The sequence below is a fragment of the Silene latifolia genome, unplaced genomic scaffold (assembly GCF_048544455.1).
Source record: "Silene latifolia isolate original U9 population unplaced genomic scaffold, ASM4854445v1 scaffold_159, whole genome shotgun sequence".
Classification (NCBI taxonomy): domain Eukaryota; kingdom Viridiplantae; phylum Streptophyta; class Magnoliopsida; order Caryophyllales; family Caryophyllaceae; genus Silene; species Silene latifolia.
This window is the reverse complement of record NW_027413143.1, coordinates 272,642-297,459: the sequence shown is the minus strand read 5'-3', so window position 1 is coordinate 297,459 and position 24,818 is coordinate 272,642. Positions and strand designations below refer to the sequence as shown.

The 24,818-nt window shown below is 35.1% G+C and overlaps 1 protein-coding gene across 1 annotated transcript; it reads right to left on the bottom strand.

The window, feature by feature from the left end:
* Positions 1-480: 480 nt before the first annotated feature.
* Positions 481-12,083, bottom strand: LOC141637997 (subtilisin-like protease SBT5.3). Its single transcript, XM_074447449.1, has 10 exons — positions 11,860-12,083; positions 11,448-11,557; positions 11,160-11,257; positions 10,788-10,952; positions 7,429-7,540; positions 3,800-4,444; positions 2,823-3,068; positions 2,559-2,673; positions 1,863-2,076; positions 481-1,145 (listed from the first exon to the last, which is right to left on the bottom strand). Exons 1-10 carry the CDS (start codon positions 12,058-12,060, stop codon positions 610-612), a joined length of 2,442 nt encoding a protein of 813 aa, XP_074303550.1. The 5' UTR covers positions 12,061-12,083; the 3' UTR covers positions 481-609.
* Positions 12,084-24,818: the final 12,735 nt, after the last annotated feature.

Here is a 24,818-nt window from a genome sequence, read left to right as displayed (position 1 = left end):
GTCTTTACCCGTTTATACGCCCCACCCGTCTATACCAAGACCTATTGATTTCTTAAACCCAAGTGGATGATTAATTATAGCCTATTTTATAGGACGGGTAATATTAATTATTTGCACATCTTTGACTCTTTGTAAATCACCTCACCCTTTTTTAAGAGAGTTTTCACACCCCTTATTCCGAGGAAGGATTCTCTTCAGTTTTGGGGTAGAAGCCGTAGAACTGGACCATCTAGTTAGATCAAAGGGCCATCAATTAATCTTAGCCTCTTAATTTAACTTAATAAAAAAATAATCTAAATATTATACCCATTAACACAGTAACATGAGTCTAGTACTCGATCCTCCAGTTTATAGAGAAACTCGAGTGGAGAGGATCCTACTCCCCCTTATTCCAACCTGAGAAGAGCGAGAGCACAAAAACTTAGTCTCATCAAACTAATACTCAAAACTTTTATAGAACACACAAAAAAAAAGGTGAAATTTACGAAGATACGAGATACTCATATTTCCATAATGCTTTAACATTACAACGTTTAAACTTCGTAGACAATAATACAATTATAATTAAAATAAAACATGTTACTTACTCAGTAGCAATTCAACTAAGTATTATGCTAACTTGACTGTTATCGGACTACCAACATAGTGCACACCATCTGACCAAGTTAATCTCCCAAATACATAATCCTTGACAGCCTTCCTGTTCTGTACTCTGAAGGTAACATAAAACTTCTTCTCTTGGCCGATCTTATCAAACTTCAATACTCGCGGTTTAACTGATACTGATATACCATATGGGTTTCGAACATGTACAGAGTATCTGCTTGGTGAACCAACATTTTTCAGAGTCCTTGTGATAGTAGTAGAATTACGAAGGTTAGGAATAGTCATTGACGGATAATTCAAATTGGTGACACTAAATTTTTTAGGACAAGAATATGGTTTTCTTGAAAATAAAGCGATAGTTGTGTGATTATAACCGATGGCACAGAGAAAATTCATGTAGTCATTCACAGTTAGGTCGTACACCAAACCGGGATCCATAGCTTTGTTAGGATGAACATGCCCAGCTCCGTAACTGAATGGATCAGCGTTTACGTTGGACGCATTTAATATCGGCTCCCTCGTATTATCGGTTATTTTTGCTGCAAGTAACACAAAATGTTATTGAGAGTTTGAAATACTACTTGTATAAAATATTTTAGGGTTTTTTTTACGTGGTATCCTTGTATTTTTTTGAATTCTGCGTGTATTTCTGCGTTTTTGAAAACATCAGTGGTACCTTTAAACTTAGTAAAATGTTCGATAAATTACTCTCTCTCTACATCTTATTGTTCTATCCATTTGCCTTTTTAGAGGTCAACTTCTAGAAACTTTGACCATTAATAAAGTATAAAATATAATATTTCATAACATGATATTTACATAGTTAACTTTGTTATAAAAAACTCTTTCAAAAAATTTTATTTTCATCCCCAAAAAATATATATAAATGGATAAAACGATGGTCAAAGAACCGTCTATGAGACCGTGTATAAAGCAAATGGGTAGAACAATAAGATGTGGAGGGAGTACGTTTTTAATCAGTTAAATTTTGTAATGAAAATATGTTTATGATTGAATAAACCAGGTTTATATTAATGGCATGACAAATTATTGTCGAAAAATCAATCCAAAATGTATAAACTAAACATTTAAAAGAGGCGAATTAGAGAAGTTTGGGTATTTTAAGATGTTTTCATTAAGTTTAGGGGTACCCCTGATCTTTTTTGAAAAGCTAAAGATATCACGTAGAATTCGAAGAAGTATAAGGGCACTACGTAGAAAAAACTAATAGTTTAATATTGAGTAACATTATTTACCGGTTGTCATAATGGCGGACTTGATGGCTGCTGGACTCCAATGCGGATAAAGTGTTTTTAGAAGACCCACAATGCCGGAGACATGAGGGCATGACATTGAGGTTCCAGATATAGAGTTGAATCGGACCTTACGTTTGTCAAACACTTGATTTGTCGGTCCTTGTGCTTCTGTATATGCTGCTATTATACTAACCCCGGGTGCAGTTATGTCCGGCTGAAAAACATTTTGCATCACATTATGTAAGTTGGAGTCAAAAAAGTTTTGAGATATTCTCTCGTGTAATTTTTTCGTATTCTAAGTTATACCCCTTGTTTTTCACCAAAAAAAAAAAACTTTGAACCACAATAATTTTCTGTTACGAGTTTAGAAAACGATATTTTTTCTTTCAAACTAATTATCTCGTCAAGGCCTTCAATTTGAAAAAAAAAAAATAATTACCGTCTTTTGAACTCGTAGACGGTAGTTATGGTTGGTCAAAGCTTTTTTAACGAATAAACTTTAACCGACCATAATTCCCGACTACGAGTTGAGAGGTCGGTGAATTCTTTTTCAAACTACGGTCAATTTGAAAAAAAAAAAATTATCATATTCTGAACTTGTAGCCAAGAGTTATTGACGATAAAAAAACTTCAGAGACTACGAAAGAATATCCCAAAAGCTTTTATGTCCTCAAATTGAGAGGTAACAATAATAACCTTGAGAATTTCTGGTGTTACGATATTAGGCCCTTGTGATGAAAATGCTGCCATGAATGGAGCAGGACGTGTTCCCAACCGCGTAGTTGTATGTGTTATGAGCGCCTTTGGATACCTATGACAAATTAGTACTCCGTATAAATATATTTGACATGATGAGGAATTATAATCCGTTAATCTTGTGTAAGGTCGCCTTACCTAAGAATTAGTGTAGCCGTGTTACGTATAGTATAAGATGAGATATGAAAAAGAAATGTTTCTTACTTGGCTGATTTCAAGAATGTGTATACACGAAGGCCGTCTGTGTAATTTATATGAGAAGCTGGAAGAACATGAGGATCAGCAATGATTTCATTACCAGACGCATCGTCATTCGCAAGTATCATACCCACGCCACCAGCTAATGCAACCACCTCACCCTTTTCTACTCTTGCATTCACTCCTCTTAGGCAAACTATTATCTTCCCTTTTGCCTTTTTTAAATCGAGAGTTCCCATTTGGCATAATTTCCTAAAATATCATCATAAAGTCTAGTTAATGTTGTGGATACGAAGATAAATTATTGATGTACGGTTTTACTTAGGATTACAATTATGGTTAGACCTGTCAAATGGGTCAGGCGGGTCGGGTCTCGGGTCGAGTCATACGTATTGGGTCGAATATGGGTCGGGTCATACAGGTCACGGATCGGGTTAGGGTCAGAATACGAAATAATTTCTAACGTTTTTTTAAACGATTTTTTTTATCAAAAAAAAAAAAAAGTAAAACATATTTAAAATTAATATTTTAATCATATTCAACGTTTACATTAATTATATTGACGTAATTATTAAAACAAAGTTTTTTAAAAATTATTTCATTATTAAGTATTATAAAAGTTATATAAAATTGACTTTTCAGTCGTGTTTGTAATTTTTAATAATAAATAAAATAATTTTTTATCTATTTTTTCAAACATAATATATAAATATTAATATTTTAATAAAAATTTTGATTTACCTTTGACCCGTTCGAATCGAATCTCGACCTTAAAATAACGGGTCATTTCGGATTGGGTCAAACGGGCCACGGGTCGAAAAAAACGGGTTGGACGGGTCGGGTTTTGACAGATCTAAATTACAAATAATAAGACAAAAGGATTACAAATAATAAGACAAAAAGACGGGTCGGGTTTTGACAGGTCATGGGTCGAACCGGGTTTATAACCCTAAAAACGGGTTGGATGGGTCGGGTTTTCTTACGCTTGTGCAGTAGAGGCATTCGCGGCTTTAGCATCAGTAGAACTCATCAAACTGTAATACTTATGTTTGGGTAACGACTTAGGCGCCAAACTTTGTCCCTTAAGACGATAACCATTGCTAAGAACAGCCCAACTCGTAAACTCTCGATCCATAGTACTCGCACCAACGGTAAACATCCAAGGAGACGTATTCGAAACAGTACCAGCAGTCGGACCAGAATTACCAGCAGAACAAACCACAGAAATACCTTTCATAGTAGCATGAAACGAACCAATTGAGAGACTGTCATTAAAGTAAGGAGTAGGATCGCCGCCAATTGACGCGGAGATAACATCGACACCATCAGCAATGGCCGCGTCAATGGCAGCTACAATATCAGCATCGTAGCACTCGTTTCCATTAATTGGTGGCCAGCATATTTTGTATGCTGCTACTCTGGCTAGAGGTGACCCGCCCTTAGCAATGCCCTGTCCAAACCCGAATACACTCGCTTTTTGGACCATTGAGCCTCCGGCTGTCGACAGTGTGTGAGTCCCATGCCCGTCGTAGTCACGTGGGCTGTTCACTACGGTAATGTTGGTTATGTTGCTCGTTGATAAGGCGGCTAAGTAGCCTTTGTTGAAGTACCTTGCTCCTATTAATTTCCTTCAATAAATCAGTTGAATACAGTAGTGTTAGCAACACAAGGAGCGAGTTTGTTTCCGATTGGTCCAAGATAAAAATTGCGTTAAGAACTACCGAATACATTGAACAGTGACCGTACTTAAAAAAAATGCACCCAATTTAATAAGTCATTTTGCTTTATCTCACCATATTCCACGAGAGTTCTTCAAAAGTACTGTATTTAATTATGTAATATTTTAATCAAAAAAGTCTTAATGTTGTGGTGTTAAAACTGGGGTATCGTGATAATAGGTTACGGGTTCGAATCCTTTTCCCTATACTGTAATGGCCTTGCGTCCTTGCGCCTCATTTAACTCTAAAAACAAATTATGCTAAATTTTACATGTTTTATCTATAGACACTTTATTATAATGCTCAAAAACTATACGGTAGTACATGCATGGCTTTCAATGCAGTAGTTTGGCATTGTTTTCCGCATTTGAATAGTTTTTTTGTTTGAAGATTTACTTTTATGACATTGTTTTTTTTATAACAAATGCAAATAAATAAATATTACTATCTCTATCTCAGTCAAATGAAAAGTATTAACTATAACTTTTTATGTAAAATTTTGATTCGTAAAAGGTGACGTGAAAGATTTTAGAAAAAAGGAGGAAATAATAGGTAACACGCAGGGGCGGCCAATAAAATTACGAGGCCCTGTTCCAAATGTTATATAAAGGCCCCTGTCGTTAATCGTCTCATATTTTTCAAGTTATATGCAAACCTAATTTTTTATGTATTACTATATAAAGACTCTTGTCATAATCGTTTCATATTTTTCGAGTCTTACAAATGCGAATATTTGACGACGGCGTAATTTAGTATTATCAAATACCAAGTATTTGAAATTTATAATGAGAAATTTATTAGATACCCATAAACATTATACTATGTATCATCATAATGCATTTAGGATGTATAAACAAATCACATTATTCCTCTGTTAGTTCAATTAGCTCGGCTATTATCATTTTTTTTTTTTACGAAACAATAATTGATAAATAAGATTAAATGAATTAAATGGAGTAATGTAACTTAATTCTTAATAATAAAATATTCGTAGCACGTGTTATTTTTTGAACTGATACTTTTCATGGAAAATAAGTATATGAAAATTATCATGATAATATTAAACTAAAGTCAAAATAGTGGTGGCCAATAAGAAGAAAAAAAAAAAAAGAAAAAAAAAACTATCAACAAAGGGTTTCGAACACCTGACCTACAGTAATAATTTATCTATTTCATTAACTTGCTACTTCACCACCAACGCAACACCGCAAAACTTAATGTACATTCAGTGCCTCAATTACTCTTATACTTTTCTTAGGTCTAAAAGAGGCCCCTTGCGGGCTTGGGCCCCGGTGCGGCGAGCCGAATGGACGGGCTCATGGCCGCCCCTGGTAACACGACAGAGTCGTAGTGGTTAGCTAGCTTGCGAAAAACGACGTAGAGAGTTTGAGGTGACCACCATTAGAATGAGCGTGCAAAGACTGAGTTCGCATGAGTAGAGGCAAGCAAGAGAAGAGATTGGTCTGGACCAAAGCCTCCATTCAAACTTAACCAACCATTAGCCTTGGCACGAGTGGAGCTTGCATTGTTCATGGTCCACAAAGTTACTATTGGCGGTGAGACCACCTTAAAGGAACCTCACTTTTTATGGACTCTTGCATTTTCTCAATTGGTCTATCAATACTACCATTTCTAATTTTTATTATTTATTGTAAATATCTCTTTCATTCACATATTTATCTTAAGGTTAAAATGAGTTAAAACTCTGATAAGAAAATACTCCATTTTATTTAACTCGTATTTAAGACATAGATATGTCTCTTTTTTTTTTAAAAAAAAAAACGATAGGGAGGACTCAAGTAGGGCCGTAGGGGTGTAATCGAGCCGATTTGAGTTTGAGCTCGGGTGGACTTGAAACTCTCCGAGCTTAAAAATTTAAAGCTCGGAATAGGCTTCAGCTTGATTTAATCATTATTTTCGTTTTTTTTTTCACTTCTAAAATTAAATTAAAAATAAATGTTAAAATAACATTTCAATAAGAACAAAAATAAAAATCTAACAATTATAATAAAAATATAATCGTAAATGTTAAAATAGCATTTCAATAAGAACAAAAATAATTGCAAAATACTAAAATTTGAATAATAAAAAGAATAAACCGAACTTAAACCGAGCTTTCGATCCGAGCTCTATTAAGTTCGAAATCGGCTTTGATTTGATCATTTTCTGATCGAAATTGGCTCGGAATCAATTTTGACCGATTTTGAACCGAGCCTTGACCAACTTAATTCTGAAAGCTTACGAGCCGGATCAGATCACTTACCGCCCTAGCGAGGAGAATATACGTACCCTGGCCATTTTCTTGTGTTAACCCAAAGTCCATTAAAATGTATAATACTTTTAGTCAACCATGGACCTTTCACAAAATGCAATATAGGGAATTACAATGCTTTTTTTTTTTTTTTTTTTTTTTTTATCTTGATAGATTCCCACATCTTCTCAACTTCTATAGACTATAGGACCATTACTGCCATGTTTGGATACCTCCACACATTTGGTAGTTCAATAACAAGGCTCCGAGATTTAGTTTTACGGCTACTCCATTCCTCTTGTTTTACGGATTTAAAAAATTCACTTTAGGGTGAGTGGACCATGTGTGTATCTTTATTTTTAGCCTTTAATATACAATCAAAGGTCATAGTAGTCTCCCTTCGTGTAGGGCAAATGAAGTGGCGAAGTCAGAATTTTAAGTTCGCGGAGGCAAAATAATAATATTATAAAGGGATCTCGAAAAAATTATCTTGATTGTGAAGGTGTGAATTATTGTTGTTGATGTTATTGAAGAGGTTAAAACGAGTGCTAAATAACTATGATGGGAGATGAAAGGGAGGGTAATTTCATACTTGGTCAATATTAATAATTTACAGACGGTAAAAAAAAAAAAGTATACAAACCTATTGCAGTGGACTCTCCCAGTATTGGCACCATGATGGCATTTTCCTTTCCATCTTGATGGAATTGGTCCTATACCTTCATCGCTAAAACTATCTGATTCTGGCCATACACCTGACCATAATGTAACATCTATATCTATAAGATAACCACTTTTCACTTTGGTAATAAAATCAACTAGATTAAAGAAACGGATTGGTAGAAACTCTTTTTACTCTATCTATTTATATTGTGTTTAATTGAGTGTTTTAATTATCTTTCTACCATTTTATTTTGAAAATAAAAATGTACTCTGTATAACTAATAACTTTCACAAGCATATGTTAATGTTTTCTATTTTTAATATTTCTTAAACAATGCATATTCTCATTTATTTGTTTTTTGTGTTAAAAATGAACGTAAAGATCGATATGATAGGAATAGAGGGAATATACTGGCATTGTGTATTACACTACACAAATCTTTAAATTGAAGGGCGATAGGTAATATGAATGAACAGGAAAAAGGCTCCGAGGTGTTTGGTAAACAGCATATTGATCAATTTTTAGTATATTCAAGGATTTTAGCATGTTTGACCAATTAATATGTTAATTTTACTGTTTGGCAAACAACAGAAGCAGATTCATGATAGCGGATAACATTAGCGGAATACGGTTAGCAGATTTCAACAGTAGGTTTGATTATCAAACAAATCAGCAGAATTAGAAAAGGTTGTTTGGTAAATAGCAGATTTTAAGATAATTAGAATGATTTCATGAATAAAGTGAATATACTAATGCAATATGCGGCTAGTAACAGTAGATTCTGGCGCTATCAGAATACGCCGTTTACCATACATGAAAATAGTAGATTGTTTGGTCAAACTACTAATTAGGCCGGAATCTACTAATTTCGATCAATATGTTGTTTACCAAACAGGGCATAAACAACATATTGAAATAGCATATTTGGGGTCAATATGCGATTTTACAAAATGCAGCATACCCAACATATTGGTTAACCTATATTAAAATAGGAAAGTTTACTCACTTTACAAAGAAAATTGTTAATCACTAATCTTAATCTGCTAATATCAAACAGTTAAACTAATTCTACTAATTATAATATGTTGGTCAAATTTTCTAATAAAATATCTTATCTATAATCTGCTTTTATATTTTACTTCTATTGAAATTAATTCGCTGATTAACAAAACGAATCCCAAATCACAAGTCTATTGGAGAAGACAATCCCCCCTACTACTAAGAGAATAAAAATTCTCAAAAGTTTTCCCTCCAAACTTCACCTACTTATATAAGGAAAGAAATAAAATTTTCCCATTAAACTATAATCTTTTTCTTAAAGCATGACTTTTTTTATTAAATTCTAAATTATAATTATATAATGTTTTGATCAAAATAAAATAAAAGGAGTATAAAATTATAAAATACAAAATCGTTAATTTTTCTTCGAAAATGACTTAATGCATATTTAAACTGTATAAAAAAATAAAATAATATTATTACCTACGTGAAAAAAACTCATTAAGATAATTTAAGCAAAGTTATAAAATAAAATCATTAACTTTATATTAAAAAAAAATTCATGACATACTACGTTTTTTTTTCTCATATTAAAATACAATTAGGCGAAATATAAAAATTTGAAGGTATAAAATTAGGAATGAATCCTCCTATATACTAAGAGAATAAAATTCTCCAATGTTTTCCTCCAAAAGGTATCAAGCTAAATAAGAAAATAAAAATACTTCTTTCTTTAAATTATTATCATTTCATCAAAATATAACCTTTTAATCAAATAATAGTATTTTCTTTGAAAATCTAAATTATAATATTTTAATTAAAAAAGATAAATTCACTATAATTTTATAAACTGTAAATCTCTAAATTTTTGTTATGTATTATTATATATGAGAGAATGACTTGACACATTTTGTATAAAACAAAATATTAAACTGATATAATTAGCTTCATCACAAAAAAATAAAAAATCATTAACATAGTTTGAGAAAATTTATTATTTGTAATCATTAGTTTTATGTTAAAGAAAAAAAATTATTAAACATATTTTATAACTTTACTAAATTCTCTTGATTAGTTCATAGTTCATTTTTTTTTCATATCGAAATACGATGAGGTATATGAAAAATATGAAAAATTAATAATGTATCAATTTAAAATATTTAAATAATAACTAAAAACAAAACATCTATATATCCCGCAAATGTGCGGGATTTACACTATTAAATACCAATAGTATAATTGTTACATTCTTTAATACCCCTATCTAAAAAACCGCGCATTTGCGCGGGATCTATACTAGTATAGATACTAGTACATTAAATGTCAAATTGTCCTCCAAATGGTATTTGCAATATGACAAATCAAAATTCCAGCGGTCAACACGTAAGAATCGGAGCAATAGGAGGCACATCTTGAGCAAATGCGGCGCTCCCACTTAGCAATAATTGCAGTTGTCAACCAAAGAAAAACAAATACAGATTTGGGTATTTCTACCAATTTGTGGCTTAAATTGTCAAATAAAGAGTTATGACTAATTTTAAGCATTAATCATCCCAACTGGATCTTGCACACCAACATTGACATTCCACGTAGTCGCTTATATTTTACGAATTGAATTTAATGGAGTTAAGCTGAACTAAACTGAATTAAATGCAGCTTAGTTAAGAGTTAATTTGTGAAGAGATAAACTGAAGTAAGCTGAATGAAGCTAAACTTAACTGGATAAAGTTGAGCTAAACTGAACTGAGCTAAAATTAAGTCAGAAAAAACAGCGCCTTAGATGATTTGAAAGAAAATTGAAGGGAGAGAAGAAAATGGATTTGAAATGTGTTTTTCTACGTGATTATTAACCCGTTTTAATGTTATGAACATTCGTGGACGAAGACCAGCTACTTAATCTACTACCACTGATTTATCTTCCAAAAATGATGGAACATGCTGCCAATAGGGAAAATGTGTGGTTTCATAAAGTACACGAACATAAGGATATAAGTCACCAGTGTGATAATTCGTTATTAAATGATGGGCTTGACTTGGAGGGGAACTTAGCTAGTAGCAAATAGTAGAACTCGGTAGTCGCTACCCCAAACTTTAAAAAAAAAAAAATTAAAATTATTGAATTTTGATACCCAAAAATTCTTAATATGAAATGTTTATCATAAGTATAAAATAACATAAGAAAATCCGCTATCCAAAAATTTCAATTCAGGTTTACCCTGAATATATAATAAATGACTCGAGTATGTCACAATTTCACATCTTAGGAATCTTTAGCATTCTTTCTACATATAGTTTGAACAGAATATTAGCTAGCAGATGGGGAAATTAAAATGACTGACCCGTATCAAGGTTTGCAATTATGGTATCTTCTCCGAATCTCGACTTGTTCCACAATGAGTTCGGAGAAATTACTCCGTTGTTCTCCAGTCCTAGGAAGCTCCATGACCGAGTTGTATGTAATTTTCTTCCCTTGTTCTCGAACACTGATATCACTTTCGGATGTTCTGCACAAATAAAACAGTAGTGTGTAAAAATACATAGCTAAAAATACCAATATTAGTACAAAACACATAACTAATGTGCACATAACACTATTTTTGGCGACGTGTCTACCATGTCGACGTTAAGACTATTACAAAATGCTATTATGACAGAAATGAGCTAGTACGGAGTAATTAAGATAGCGATAATGAAAGGAAGGATGAACCTACTTGCTATTTCCGTTGCAAGTTCTTCGTCAAAAACGGCAGCAAAGCCATTAATGTGTTTGGTATACGAGTAGAATATAGCATCTTTAGCACTGCTTCGACTGTTTGCATATGCAAAAACAAAATCGATCACTTGTGTAATAGACAATAACTGAAAAACGATACTTCTTCTCGTTCATGGATTTATACGACTAATTGAATATATATATATGACGAGTATTTTATTCAATTCAATTAATACAAATTGAATGATATATTTAGTAAGTAATGTAGAAGTCAATAGAATAGTACCTTCCAAGATAAGATCCCAATAACTCATAATGAGATTCTTCAACTTGAAGTAAATCATATTTAGAAACTTCCTCTCCATGTGAGTGAGCTCCCATATACACAACATATGACTGCAATTTGATTTAGAGACATAAATAAAAGCATGGGTACGATTTAAATACTCCCTCCCATCCATTCCACGTGATCGACTATTATTATTTTTAATATTTATGATGCCATGGTAATGTGGAATAGATGATATTTCCGTTTATTCATTTCATTTTCATTGCTGGTTCAAATCGCAGATTTTAAATAAAGGTATGAAAATTAAATAGTATTGTACCATACCCATATTTTTATTTTCCTATTATGCATAACGTATTAACGTATGAAGACGACAAAATAAATACGGATTAAGATAACAGGGTTTTACTTGTTTTAATGCGAAAGCGGGATTATGGAGTAGAAGTAGAAGGACAAAGAGAAGAAACCCAGAGGATGCAATGAAAGGCAGCCTCATTGTGTAGAAGAAATGGTTGAGATTGTGATTTAATACTAAGCTCCCCTGTTTTTTGTACAGGGCAAGACTAGTAGTTGTAATATGTGGTGGCCTTTTGTATGGGATGAGACTCATGGGAGTACGAAGCTACCTTGAACGGGGTATAAATAGTAAAAATTCTACTACAAGTAAAACATTATTTTATGTTTGCTTTCTTGTTATTGGTCCCTCAAGGCCTCTATAACGTAGATTTGACAAACTGGTTAATCGGGTCGGGCCATTTCGGGTTTGTTGATTTTGGGTCCGGTTGGCTACGGTTATTTCGTGTTTCGGTCATTTCGGGTCAGTTATTATCAAGTTATTTATTGATAATAATTAGTTTGTAACTATAAACATTCGGGTCGGGTCAATTCGGGTTCGAATCTAGTCAGGTCTTGAGTTCGGGCGTCGAGTCGGATTTGGGTCGGGTTATTCGTGTCGGGTCAATTTTGCTAGGTCTATCTATAAGACATTCAATAAGTTTTGCTTAAGATCTTTATTATCCGTCTTAAGCTTAAGACATTAAGACAAGTCAAATACTACCACATGGTACTAATAAAGACAAATTCCCTGAACTTTTTCATTTTCTAAGACATACCCCTCTTTCCTTGCAAAACAAATTTGACCGTCAATAACTCTTGGCTACAAGTTCAGAATACAATAAACTTTTTTTTCAAATTGACCGTCTAAAAGAGGTCTTCAGTTTGGAAAAACAAAAATCACTGAAATCTCAACTCGTAGTCGGGAATTATGATCGATCAAAGTTTATTCGTTAAAACAGCTTTGACCAACCATAACTACTGGTTACGAGTTCAAAAATCGGTGAATTTTTTTTCCAAATTCAAGGCCTTGACGAGATAATTGGTTTGAAAAAAAAAATTTACCGTTTTCTGAACTCGTAACAGAAATTTATTGTCGGTCAAAGTTTATTTTTGTAAAAAACGAGGGGTACACATCAGAAAACGAAAAAGTTCAGGGGTACACGAGATTTTGTATGCTACTTGCTATTTAATTTGATATGTATTTCACTTGTTTTAAGCTTAAAATGGATGGTACATGTATTAAATGAGAATTTGCGTAAGACATTTAGGAGAGATTTTAGAACTTTTAATTTTTTTAAAATTTAAAAAAATTCTTTAATTTTTTTTTTTGGATTATTTTATAGGAATAATCCAACCTATGTCCTTCCTTCTTATATTAATCCATATTATACTTTAACTCGGAATAATCCGAATTATCCCCTCATGTTTCTCACAATGCACCCGGTAACTGGCTACCTACTTATCAAGTCACGTTTAACAAAAATAAAATAAAAACTAAAATTCTTCACAAAATTAAAACAAAACCAAGAAAATTTGGGCAATATGAAAAACATATGAACTTCCATTTGCGCCAATTAATTCCTTCACAATACCTTATTCTCTCTTCTCTCTCTTCACTTTCAACAATTCTCAGTGAAGACGGACACTTTTCGTCACAAGCTGAAGACGGGCTAAATGTCGCCATTTTAACGACAAAATGTAACCATTTTAATGACAAATTATTATAGCTTAGGAAATTGTTTTGGTAACTTTTTATGTAAAATGGTTACATTTTCGTCTTAAATGGGTCACATTTTACCCCGTTTTCAGCTTGTGACGAAATGTACCCGTCACAAGCAAGACGCTTTGCTTCACTTTTCCCGGTTCTTCCCCAATTAATACAGCGAGAATGATTGATTAATCGTCAAATTTGAATTGAATTGCTGGTTGAATGCTTTCAATCTATGGCGTTTTGCGCCATTATTTCAATTGGGGCTTTGATTCTCTTCACTCTCACATGGTAATTATTAGGCCTAATTCGGTATTTTTAGTTCATTAAATCGAGATATTTGCTTATAATTGATGCTTAATTTGGGATATAATTCATGATATGAGCCAGTTTGCTTCCATTTTTGAAAAATCTTGATTGTAACAGTGAAGTATACTTGAAATTTGGAATTTTAGGGTGGTTTAATGGTTGAATTGTCCTAAATAAGCATTAAATAAGAATTACAGGGTTAAGGAGGTTATGATGAAGACAACTGTTTTGTTATTATATCTGGGAAACATTTGTAATTTTAGGGTTACATAGAAATGGAGAGAAGGAAGGTGAAGAAATTGGAGGGGTTTTAGCTTTTGTAAAAATTGCAGAGAGAATGAAGAAATGTAGAAGGAAGAAGATGTGAATGACCATGAAGAAAGGAAGAAGAAAAAATAGAAAAGCAGTGGGCTCACCTCATGACCTGTTGGGCAACAGGTTGTATAGGTCAAATATGGGACGAGATCAGTAAAAGTTAAATGATGCAATAGTCTGGATTTTTCTGAGTTAAACATTAGTTTGGGTTAATATGAGAAGAGGGGCCTTAGTTTGGATTATTCTCGTGAAATAACCCTTTTTTTTTTTATCCGAGAAGGTAAGAAACCAAGAAAATTACGCTTACGTTTTTGTCCAAGACACTCCAATGCGTCTCTTCATCAGAGGTGGTCCTCAACCAGGTCGGGCTATTTTGGGTTTGTTGATTTTGGGTCCGGTTGGCTACGGTTATTTCGTGTTTTAGTCATTTTCGGGTCAGCTATTATTAAATTATTTATGGATAATAATCAGTTTGTAACAATAAATATTCGGGTTGGATCAATTCGGGTTCGAATCTAGTCAGGTCTTGAGTTCGGGTGTCGGGTCGGATTTGGGTCGGGTTATTCGTGTTGGGTCAATTTTGCTAGGTCTATCTATAAGACATTCAATAAGTCTTGCTTAAGATCTTTATTATCCATCTTAAGCTTAAGACATTAAGACAAGTCAAATACTACCACATCGTACTAATAAAGACAAAAGTTTGGGATATTCTCTCGTGTATCCCTGAACTTTTTCATTTTCTAAGACATACCCCTCTTTCTTTGCAAAAAAAATTTGACCGTCAATAACTCTTGGCTACAAGTTCAGAATACGATAAACTTTTTTTTCAAATTGACCGTCTTAAAGAGGTCTTCAGTTTGAAAAAAAAAAATCCGAAATCTCAACTCGTAGTCGGGAATTATGATCGGTCAAAGTTTATTTGTTAAAAAAGCTTTGACCAACCATAACTACCAGTTACGAGTTCAAAAATCGGTGAATTTTTTTTTCAAATTCAAGGCCTTGACGAGATAATTGGTTTGAAAAAAAAATTACCGTTTTCTGAACTCGTAACAGAAATTTATTGTCGGTTAAAGTTTTTTTTTGTAAAAAACGAGGGGTACACATCAGAAAACGAAAAAGTTCAGGGATACACAAGATTTTTTATGCTACTTGCTATTTAATTTGATATTTATTTCACTTGTTTTAAGCTTAAAACGGATGGTACATGTATTAAATGAGAATTTGCGTAAGACCTTTAGGAGAGATTTTAGAACTTTTAATTTTTTAAAAATTAAAAAAAATTCTTTAAATTTTTTTTTATCCGAGAAGGTAAGAAACCAAGAAAATTACGCTTACGTTTTTGTCCAAGACACTCCAATGCGTCTCTTCCTCAAAGGTGGTCCTCAACCAAGCCGGTGGATATTCACAACTAAATAATCACTCTGTTCCGGTCATTTATTTACCTTTACTTTTGGCATAAAGATCAAAAAGTGTGGAGGGCATCATTTGTAAGTATCATCATTATATATACTCCCTCCTATTCATAATGGGTGGTGCTCGTTCATGAACGAATTTTACTCTTTCGTGGGCGGAAATGCCTATTTTACCTCTTTTATTTCAACTCCCAAACTTTTAAGTTTCTCCCTCTAGAAAAAAAAATAGAAAAACTAAAACACGCAGAAGTAGTAAAGTATTATGTTATGTACTAACTACTACGTTGGGCACCACTACCCTTAGGCCTTAACACCCTCTACCATACCACCACCATCAGGCAGCAACCCAATATCACTGTCGGCGAGCCACACATCATTCCTCAATCCAACGTCGGCGACGACCGCCTCCCTTCACACCAACGCCGGGGCTGCAAACCAAAAAGGGACGCCCCTCTTTACCCTCTACCCTGCCACCACCAGATTCACCGCCATAACAACTGGCGGACGCCGTACCTCTGACCAACGTCAGCGACGGCCGACTCTCTCACCCCAACGCCGGGGACGGTTTAAAGAAACCTTAATTTAGTTAGTGTAAATCAATTCCTTAATTTAATATAATAAAATTAATAAAATTAAAAATTACAATTATTACTTGATCGATATGAGAATTAGCATTCATAATTGTGTAATTTGACGGATTTGATTAACAATGTGAATTTGATTAATTTTGTGAGAGAGAGAATACGAGAGAATTTGTGTAGAGAGAATTAGACAAAGGACATACTGTTAGAGAATTAGACAAAGGGCATACTGTTAGCTAAGGTTTGTAGAAGTCCCTATTGGATTGTAATCCTACGCTAGGGGGTTGGTCTTCATTCCTCTTGTCGGTTTTCTTTTTGCCTTGACCAAATGTCGTTCATATGCTCTCTGTAGTGTCTTTCTCCTCTCAATTGCGCGAAATAGGGTAGAAAACCTCTAATTTGATGGCTTTCCAACAAAATCAATGTCGAATATCAAATAGTACAATATGAGATAAAACGCAACGAAAACCTCTATAAAGAGCGCTAAAGGCTAAGAGAAGGGGTAAATAAGAGGTCTAAAATAGGTAAATTAATACCGCATCAAATTATCAAAAACTTGGAATTATAGTTATAGGTTTAGGTGTAATTTGAAGAATCATCAATAAATAATACATGTACATGTAAACACATTCAAGTATTTTACATTTGTATACATTTTGGACAAACTTATTATTTATTTAAAAGTCAATTTATCTTTATAAGTAAAATAAGATAAAATAATACTTTCCATGTCTCAAATATCAATCATTTGTTTGCATTTGATTAAAAAACCCTAACAAAGAATAAATAAGGCCAACAATTGATTGAGACGAAGGCAATATATCACACACTATTTTGATAATAAAACAATAATAGAATTTAGAATCTTAATATAACATAAATAAAGTTTAATTGTTAAAATACATTACCCAACGGTAACACGTTGTTTAAAATCCTTGTAAGTATACCAATTCGAAGCAAGTGTCTCGATTTAATATCATAAAAGAATTCATATATTATTTTAGATTAAATTCAATTATAATGATCATATATTGATTTAATGTTTAACAATCGAGCTTAATAAGGTAACTTGCATATTACACCTAATTTTACTAAGTAACCACACAAAATTATATGAACATAACATTAAAAAAACATTTGATAAGTAATGAAACAAACTAATCGTTATTACTAATGAACATAAGTTAACTTTAGATAAATATTAATAACGACAATGTATGTTTAATATATCTTAAAACAAAACGTTAAATGTGAAACTTCGAATATAAATTAGCACGATGAATTCATTGGTTCTCCAATTACTACACACCATATATTTGTTTTATATTTCTTTTCTTTTTATTTGCACTAAACATTATTAGCACTAAAAATACAAATAGTTAAATTAACTTTTCATTATGGGTTCAAAACCAATCACTATGGCTCTACTATTAATTCCATTATTTATCATAGCGGAATATGGTTTTGCTATTGAATCTGCTTCTGCACCAAGCCCCACAGCATCCGACGAATTCCAAAAATGTGCAACTACTTTAGGCAATTGTGGAGATACCATATCTAAATATATATTTTCTAACGGAAAAACTGTTTCAACAGAATGTTGTAGCGCTTTGTTAAACACCGGAGAGGATTGTCACGATCTTCTAACAGAAGTGACGATAGTATACTTGCATCTTCAGAAGAAACAAGCACGAGCAGCTTGGGGTAAAAATGATGAAGTGTGGCAACTTTGCAAGACATTCGGACACGTTGGTTATTAGGATTAACTTTTTCGAATTGTAATTTACGCATATTTTGAATAATATTGATGTTATTTAACATATTTATGCAAACCAAATTATGTGGTTAACACAATTACTATCTATTAATACTAAATGCTTAAATTACATATAACAATTTGTTGTTTAACCGGGCTTGGTCGGGTCATGGGCCGTAGGAGGAAATTTTGCCGTTTTAGACGGTGGCAGAGGGGTCGGGCTAGAATAACGGGTCACTTATTATGGCCCTTATACCCGCCCTAATGTTTTAATTCGGGTGGCCCGTGAGCTAACGGGCTATAAAACCATCGACTTTCACTTCTCATCGATTCTACAATTCCAACAATTGGCAGACTACTTGGCTTAAGACAATTACTTCAAATTTTTATTTGGTTGGTAATTTGATTACCAATTTGAAGTGGGTCAATATACGGATATTAGAGATACGATCTCGAATAGTAATTGTGTTTTAGAGAATTGAAAATGCTTGACGCTTTGACATAGTGTTAGACTATTAGTGTATCATTTACTATGAGACCTGAGAATTTGCAGAGGTCGTCCCTGTTGGGGTTGGTGTCCTTAACAGTTAGTGCAAGGACTTATAAACCTCTAAAAGGATCAAAGGGCATACTTTTGGTATTATTATCAGTTGATCCACGTTTATCAATAACGGTTGGCTTGCTAGATAAGTTTGACGTTATTGTCATACAGATGGCGGTGATCAACTGGTCCCTAAAAGTCACACCTATAGGATACGTTTGAGAGACGTGACGGTATGAAAATATAGTCATGTAGATGCCAAATTTGACTAACCAGTTAGTCCGAGTTATTTGACTAGTAATTAGTCAAAATGTGATGTTGAGATATTATATTTAATACGGATTAAATATCATGGGCTAAGGCGAATTAACCAGTTAATTCGTAAAATTAAATATAAGCGATTTATATTTAATTAATGTATATTGAATATTAATTATACAATATTGTCTTTGTCGGACATGTATTAATACTTCAACTAATCCGTGTTATTAGTCGATGCATTAATAACCGATAACCGATGACAGTTTATAATACAAACCCGTCATATACATTTTAGCATTTGGCGAACTGGACCTCGAGCTAAAAGTAAGAGGAAGTGGAAGCCCACTTCCCCATGAGGGCTCTCGGTTTTGGCCGAAACACACAAAAGGAGAGCTCCTCTCCTTTTGTGACCTAGACAATTCATTTTACAGAAAACTAGGGTTTTGGAGACATTTTCTCTCTGAAACCTAGATCTCACATCTCGAAAACCTCACAACAAGTTCTCCCAATATTGCAAGGCAATCGGAGAACACCATCTAGCACAAGGGCATATCTCGGACAAGTCTTGGGTGCAACAATTAGGAGGGAATCTCGTTTGATTTCTTCTTTACGCCGCACTATAAAGGACCCGAGGTTAATTCTTGTTCCTTATCGTTTCTCTATTGTATTTATGTTTTATGACGATAATCGCATGCTAAATTTACGTTATAGTCCTAAATTTAGAGGGTCTTATACGGATATTACCCCACAAGTGGTATCAGAGCCAGGCCACGTAAATTTTTCCATGTGTTTTTCATAAAACCGATTTTGAAACGATTGTTTTGTCTCGAATTCCGTGCCATGTATACACGGCTGATTCGGTTTTTGTTCTTGTTGAAACCGTGACATGTTTTACACGGTTTTATCATCTTGTTATTCGATTTGTTTTTATGCATATTGTTGTTTTATACGGAGATTACAGCAACATGTCAAGTTTTGTCAATTGTTAAATTGTTTTTGATGCGTTTTTGATCAAAATTGCAATTGATTTTGTTTTGTCAAACTGTTTTCACGAGGGTTTAGGTTTTCCAGAAATTTTGTACTCGATCGAGCAAGTTTTTACTCGATCGAGTGGTTTTTCTGTCATGTTTTTACTCGATCGAGTCCTTGCAGTACTCGATCGACCTCTAAAAACCCTACTTGCTTTCGATCGAGAAGTCCTCGTACTCGATCGAGCAGATTTGCTAATAAAGGTACTCGATCGACCACCTGTTTAGTCGATCGAGCACTTTCTGTTTGGCAACCCTCTCGATCGACTTGCAGTTCAGTCGATCGAGCCCTTTCATTCCTCGATCGAGCACCTGTGTCCCTGGATCGAGGGATTTCTGTTTTGACAGCTTTGAAAATTTATTCGTTTTGCTTTAAATTTTCTTTTGGCTACAAAATGTACATTATACGGATATTGTACACTCGCTATGATTGTGAAACGGTTCACACACGTACCATTAAGTTATTTTAAAGCGTATTTAAAGTAACGGACTGTATTGGATTAAAATTAAATGATAGAAGCGGTTTTATCACATGAATTTTAATCATTAAAAGGTGGTTTGGATAAATTTAACATAATTACGGAATTATGTCACGAATGAATTTGTTTTTAGTTGATGCATTTTTATTTATCGTTAATTTTGAATGCTTGTGAATGCCTCTCATTACGTATTTATTTATTTTGCAAACGGTTGTAACTTAGTGTGGCCTTAGTAGAACGTGTTACCGTAATGATGGAACACGGTCTTGGTTGTATTTTGAGATCTCGTATCTCCGTTTTGGATTTTTCACTTGTAATTACGGTTTTATTAGAATGTAATTAGGTTTATATTTTGTAATTTTAATTGTAATTTTTGAGAAGACCAAAGACGGAGACCAGATGCTCACTCCCGCTAACTGGATCAAGATGGAACAACAAGACAAGCTTCTTGGGTCCAACGGTGGATTCCAAAGTTGTATTTTGTTCTTTTTATTAGGATAGGCCACACTAGGAAATTTTATTTACGTATTGCATTCAATTATTTATTTTATCGTAACGATAGTATGCATCATATTCCGCCTAAAAACCAAACCACCTAATAAATGCATGAAAACTGACACATTTAGAGGTCACGAGTTAGTTTTCTTTGACATTCGTATGTCACACGATTTTTATAAGCCATCACCCAAATTAATTCATTCACGCAGACGCTAGTTATTCGTTCACTTAATATGAATTATAATTTAGTTGATGGGATCTTCCTCGTATAAACAAAAATTGAGAACGGTCTTTATAGGTCAAACTCCAATGAGTCCCTTCTTCGTCGGTAGGCATAATATGACCCCTTCTACGTCGGGTAAGTTGGAACCGATTGACCTATTTTATCTCAACACTATGGTCACTCGTACGATCCTGTGACTGTGGTGGACTATAGATAGGATTTACGGAAATCTATCGACCAAGAGTTCTTCCGGAAGAATTAGCTAAACAGTTGGCTTATCAATTTACAGAAATTGAGTCTTGGGATCACTTGTATCATTCTTGAGGGAGATCAATTATGCAAGTGCGAGAGTCTACATGTTTAAAATGAATTTTAAAATAGACTTAAATCACCTCGATGAGTTGCTTATTTCGTTTTGTTTTTCTTTCTTTTTCAGTGTAGATCACGTTTTATTAAACTGCAAATAACAAATGGCTGGTTCTACTGATAACCCAATGCCAAGTGCCACATTGGACCGTGAGTCCCGGCCGGATCTTCATGAATCGGATGAATCGGTCTACTCGGCAAGAATGATGGATCAAACTTCGCGGACGGGAGGCGGCATTACGGAATGCTGCGCTGGCGACGGAAGCTCAAATATCTCTTGGAGCCCATCCCGGTGAACCCAGGTCCCACGGCTAGAGCTGCTGAAATCACCAAGTTTAATGATTTCTGTATGGAAGCGGGTGCGATTAAAAACGTACTCATTTTCGCAATGGAACCCAATTTGTAGAAACGCTTCATAGCCCATAGTGCAAACAAGATTTTCACCACGCTCACCAAGGAATTCTCGAAAGCACCGAGAATCGTGACCTATGAGCATACCACTCGCTTCTTTGATGCGAGACTCCAGAAGGGCCAACCAGTTAGCCCACACATTCTCGGCATGATTGAGAATGTCGAGAAGTCGAGACCTTTGATTGTAAGAGCAGCGAGAACATTGTGATCGACCGCATTCTTCACTCACTCCACGATGGTTATTCGCAATTTAGAGCGAATTACTATATGAATGATTTGAAGAAAACTCCCCATGAACTGCACTCCCTCCTCGTACAGACCGAGAAGGACATGAAGTTCAGTGGGAGCATGAAACAGGATGTTCTCGTTGTGACAAACAAGGGAAAGGGTAAGGGCAAAGCTCAGGCAAACCTAGCGGTAGGTAAGGCGAAGTTCAAGAAGTCGGGTTCAGGTAAGAGTGGGCATGGTGAGTCGAGCACCTCATCAGGCACGACAAAGAGCAAGAATGAAAACATGGAATGCCATCATTGCCACAAGACTGGGCATTGGAGACGCACATGTCCTGTTTATCATGAGGACATAAAAGCAGGTCGCGTTAAACCTGTTGGTATGTCTTCTTCTTCTACTTTTATTCATATGATTGAGATTAACCACGCAAGTTACGGAACTTGGGTACTTGATACTGGTTGTGGTTCTCATCTGTGTAATCATGTGCAGGGCCTCCGAAATCTCGAGCCTCTCGTAAAGGGTGAGGTTGACCTGCGTGTCGGGAATGGAGCAAGAGTGGCTGCCGTCTCGAGGGGAACATATGTGATCCAACTTCCTAGCGGATTTGAGTTATCATTATATGATTGCTATTATGTACCCGTCTTTCGAAAAACATTATTTCGGTTTACGCACTTGACAAACTTGGTTTTTCATTTGTAATTGAGAATAATACTTGCATTTTCTCTTTACACAATATGATTTATGGCAAGGCAGTCTCCATGAATGGAATTTATGTTTTAGATCAGACCACCGAAATATTACACGTAATGAATAAAAGGTTAAAGGTTGGTGACAAAGATCAAACGTATCTATGGCACTGCCGTATGGGACACATAAATGAGAAACGCGTAAAACAGCTCATTAAACATGGAGCTATCTCGGCCTTTGATTTTCAATCATTTGGCACGTGTGAATCATGTCTCATCGGTAAGATGACTCGGATTTCCTTCAAAGGTGTTGGAATGCGCGCTGCTGACCTATTAGGGCTCATACACACGGATGTATGTGGTCCTATGTCAATCACCGCACGAGAAGGCTATAGGTATTTCATCACTTTCACGGACGATTTAAGTAGATATGGCTATGTCTACTTAATGAAGCACAAAAGTGAATCCTTTGAGAAATTCAAGGAATACCAGAATAGGGTACAGAACCTATTGGGTAGAAAGATTAAAACACTGCGTTCGGATCGTGGTGGCGAGTATCTTTCTCACGAGTTTGATCGACACCTAAAGGACTGTGGGATTGCCCTACGATTAACTCCACCGGAACACCTCGGTTGAATGGTGTGTCCGAACGGAGAAATCGAACACTACTTGATATGGTTCGATCCATGATGAGTCACACCGTGTTGCACGACTCGTTATGGGGTTATGCTCTTATGTCACCGCTCTAATACTTAACAAGTCCGTCTAAAGTCAAAGTGACAAGACTCCATATGAACTATGGAAGGGAACGGTCCTTGACTTGTCCTTTATACGGGTTTGGGGCTGCGAGGCTTATGTCAAGTGGAGACACGAGGATAAGCTCGGCCCGCGATCGGTCAAGACATACTTTATAGGTTATCCTAAAGGAACACTTGGTCATTACTTCTATTCGCCAACCGAACAACGTGTTTTTGTTGCGGCTAGTGCGACATTCTTAGAGAAGGAATTTCTTGAGAATGCAAAGAGTGATAGAACCTTCGACCTGTCGGAGATTCCAGAACCAAACACCGAGCAACCATTGGAGGAACCTGTTCCTTCAATCCCGGCTGCGGTGAATATTCCTGAGGAACCTAGGAGGTCGGGAAGAGTCTCTATTCCTCCGGACAGATACATTGGTATGGTCGAGGAACATGACATAGATGATGTTCTACTCTTAACGATTAGTGAACCCGCAACCTATAAAGGTGCCATGACTAGTTCTGACTCAAAGCTATGGCTTGAGGCCATGCAATCCGAGATGGACTCCATGTATGAGAACAACGTATGGGATCTTGTTGACTTACCTGCTAAGGTTCGTCCCCTTCAATGCAAATGGCTTTACAAGATAAAGCATTCTGTGGAAGGTCAACAAGATATCTATAAAGCACGACTAGTTGCTAAAGGTTTCACCCAAGTGCCAGGTTTGCACTACGATGAAATTTTCGCACCCGTAGTCATGATGCGTTCCATTCGGATTATCTTAGCGATCGCCGCTTTTCATGACTATGAAATTTGGCAAATGGACGTGAAAACCGCCTTCTTAAACGGCTTTTTGGAGGAAGAGTTGTACATGGTACAACCCGAAGGTTTCATCGATCCACAACATCCTAAGAAAGTATGCAAACTTAAGCGTTCCATTTATGGACTTAAGCAAGCATCTCGGAGTTGGAATCATCGCTTCGACCAAGTGATTAAAGAAAATGGATTTACTCGATCGGTCGAGGAACCATGTTTATATATCAAGTCGAGTGGGAGCAAGATTGTCTTCCTAATATTGTATGTTGACGACATACTCCTGATTGGGAATGACATACCTCTCTTAACTTCGGTGAAAGTATGGTTGAAAAACCATTTCCAGATGAAAGATCTGGGAGAGGCACAAAGAATTCTAGGCATTCGTATCTATCGAGATAGATCACGACGGATGTTATCTCTCGGTCGAGTCTTACATAGACAAAGTCCTAGAGAGATTCAGCATGACTAACTCCAAAAAGGGGTTTCTTCCTATGGCTCCAGGGGTGCATTTGAGCAAGTCTCAGGCACCAGAGACACCGGAAGAGAAAGAGCGCATGACACGGATTCCATATGCTTCGGCAATAGGATCAATCATGTATGCCATGATATGCACACGTCCGGACGTGGCATATGCATTGAGTATGACAAGTCGATTCCAACAAAGATCCGGTGAATC

Coding starts and splice junctions, on each gene's coding strand:
- LOC141637997 (XM_074447449.1), bottom strand. CDS start 12,060: ATGAGTCTCATCCCATACAAAAGGCCACCACATATTACAACTACTAGT. Junction 3,069..3,799: donor AATGCCTCTACTGCACAAGC/GTAAGAAAACCC, acceptor ATGATATTTTAG/GAAATTATGCCAAATGGGAA. Junction 2,674..2,822: donor ACATTCTTGAAATCAGCCAA/GTAAGAAACATT, acceptor AATTTGTCATAG/GTATCCAAAGGCGCTCATAA.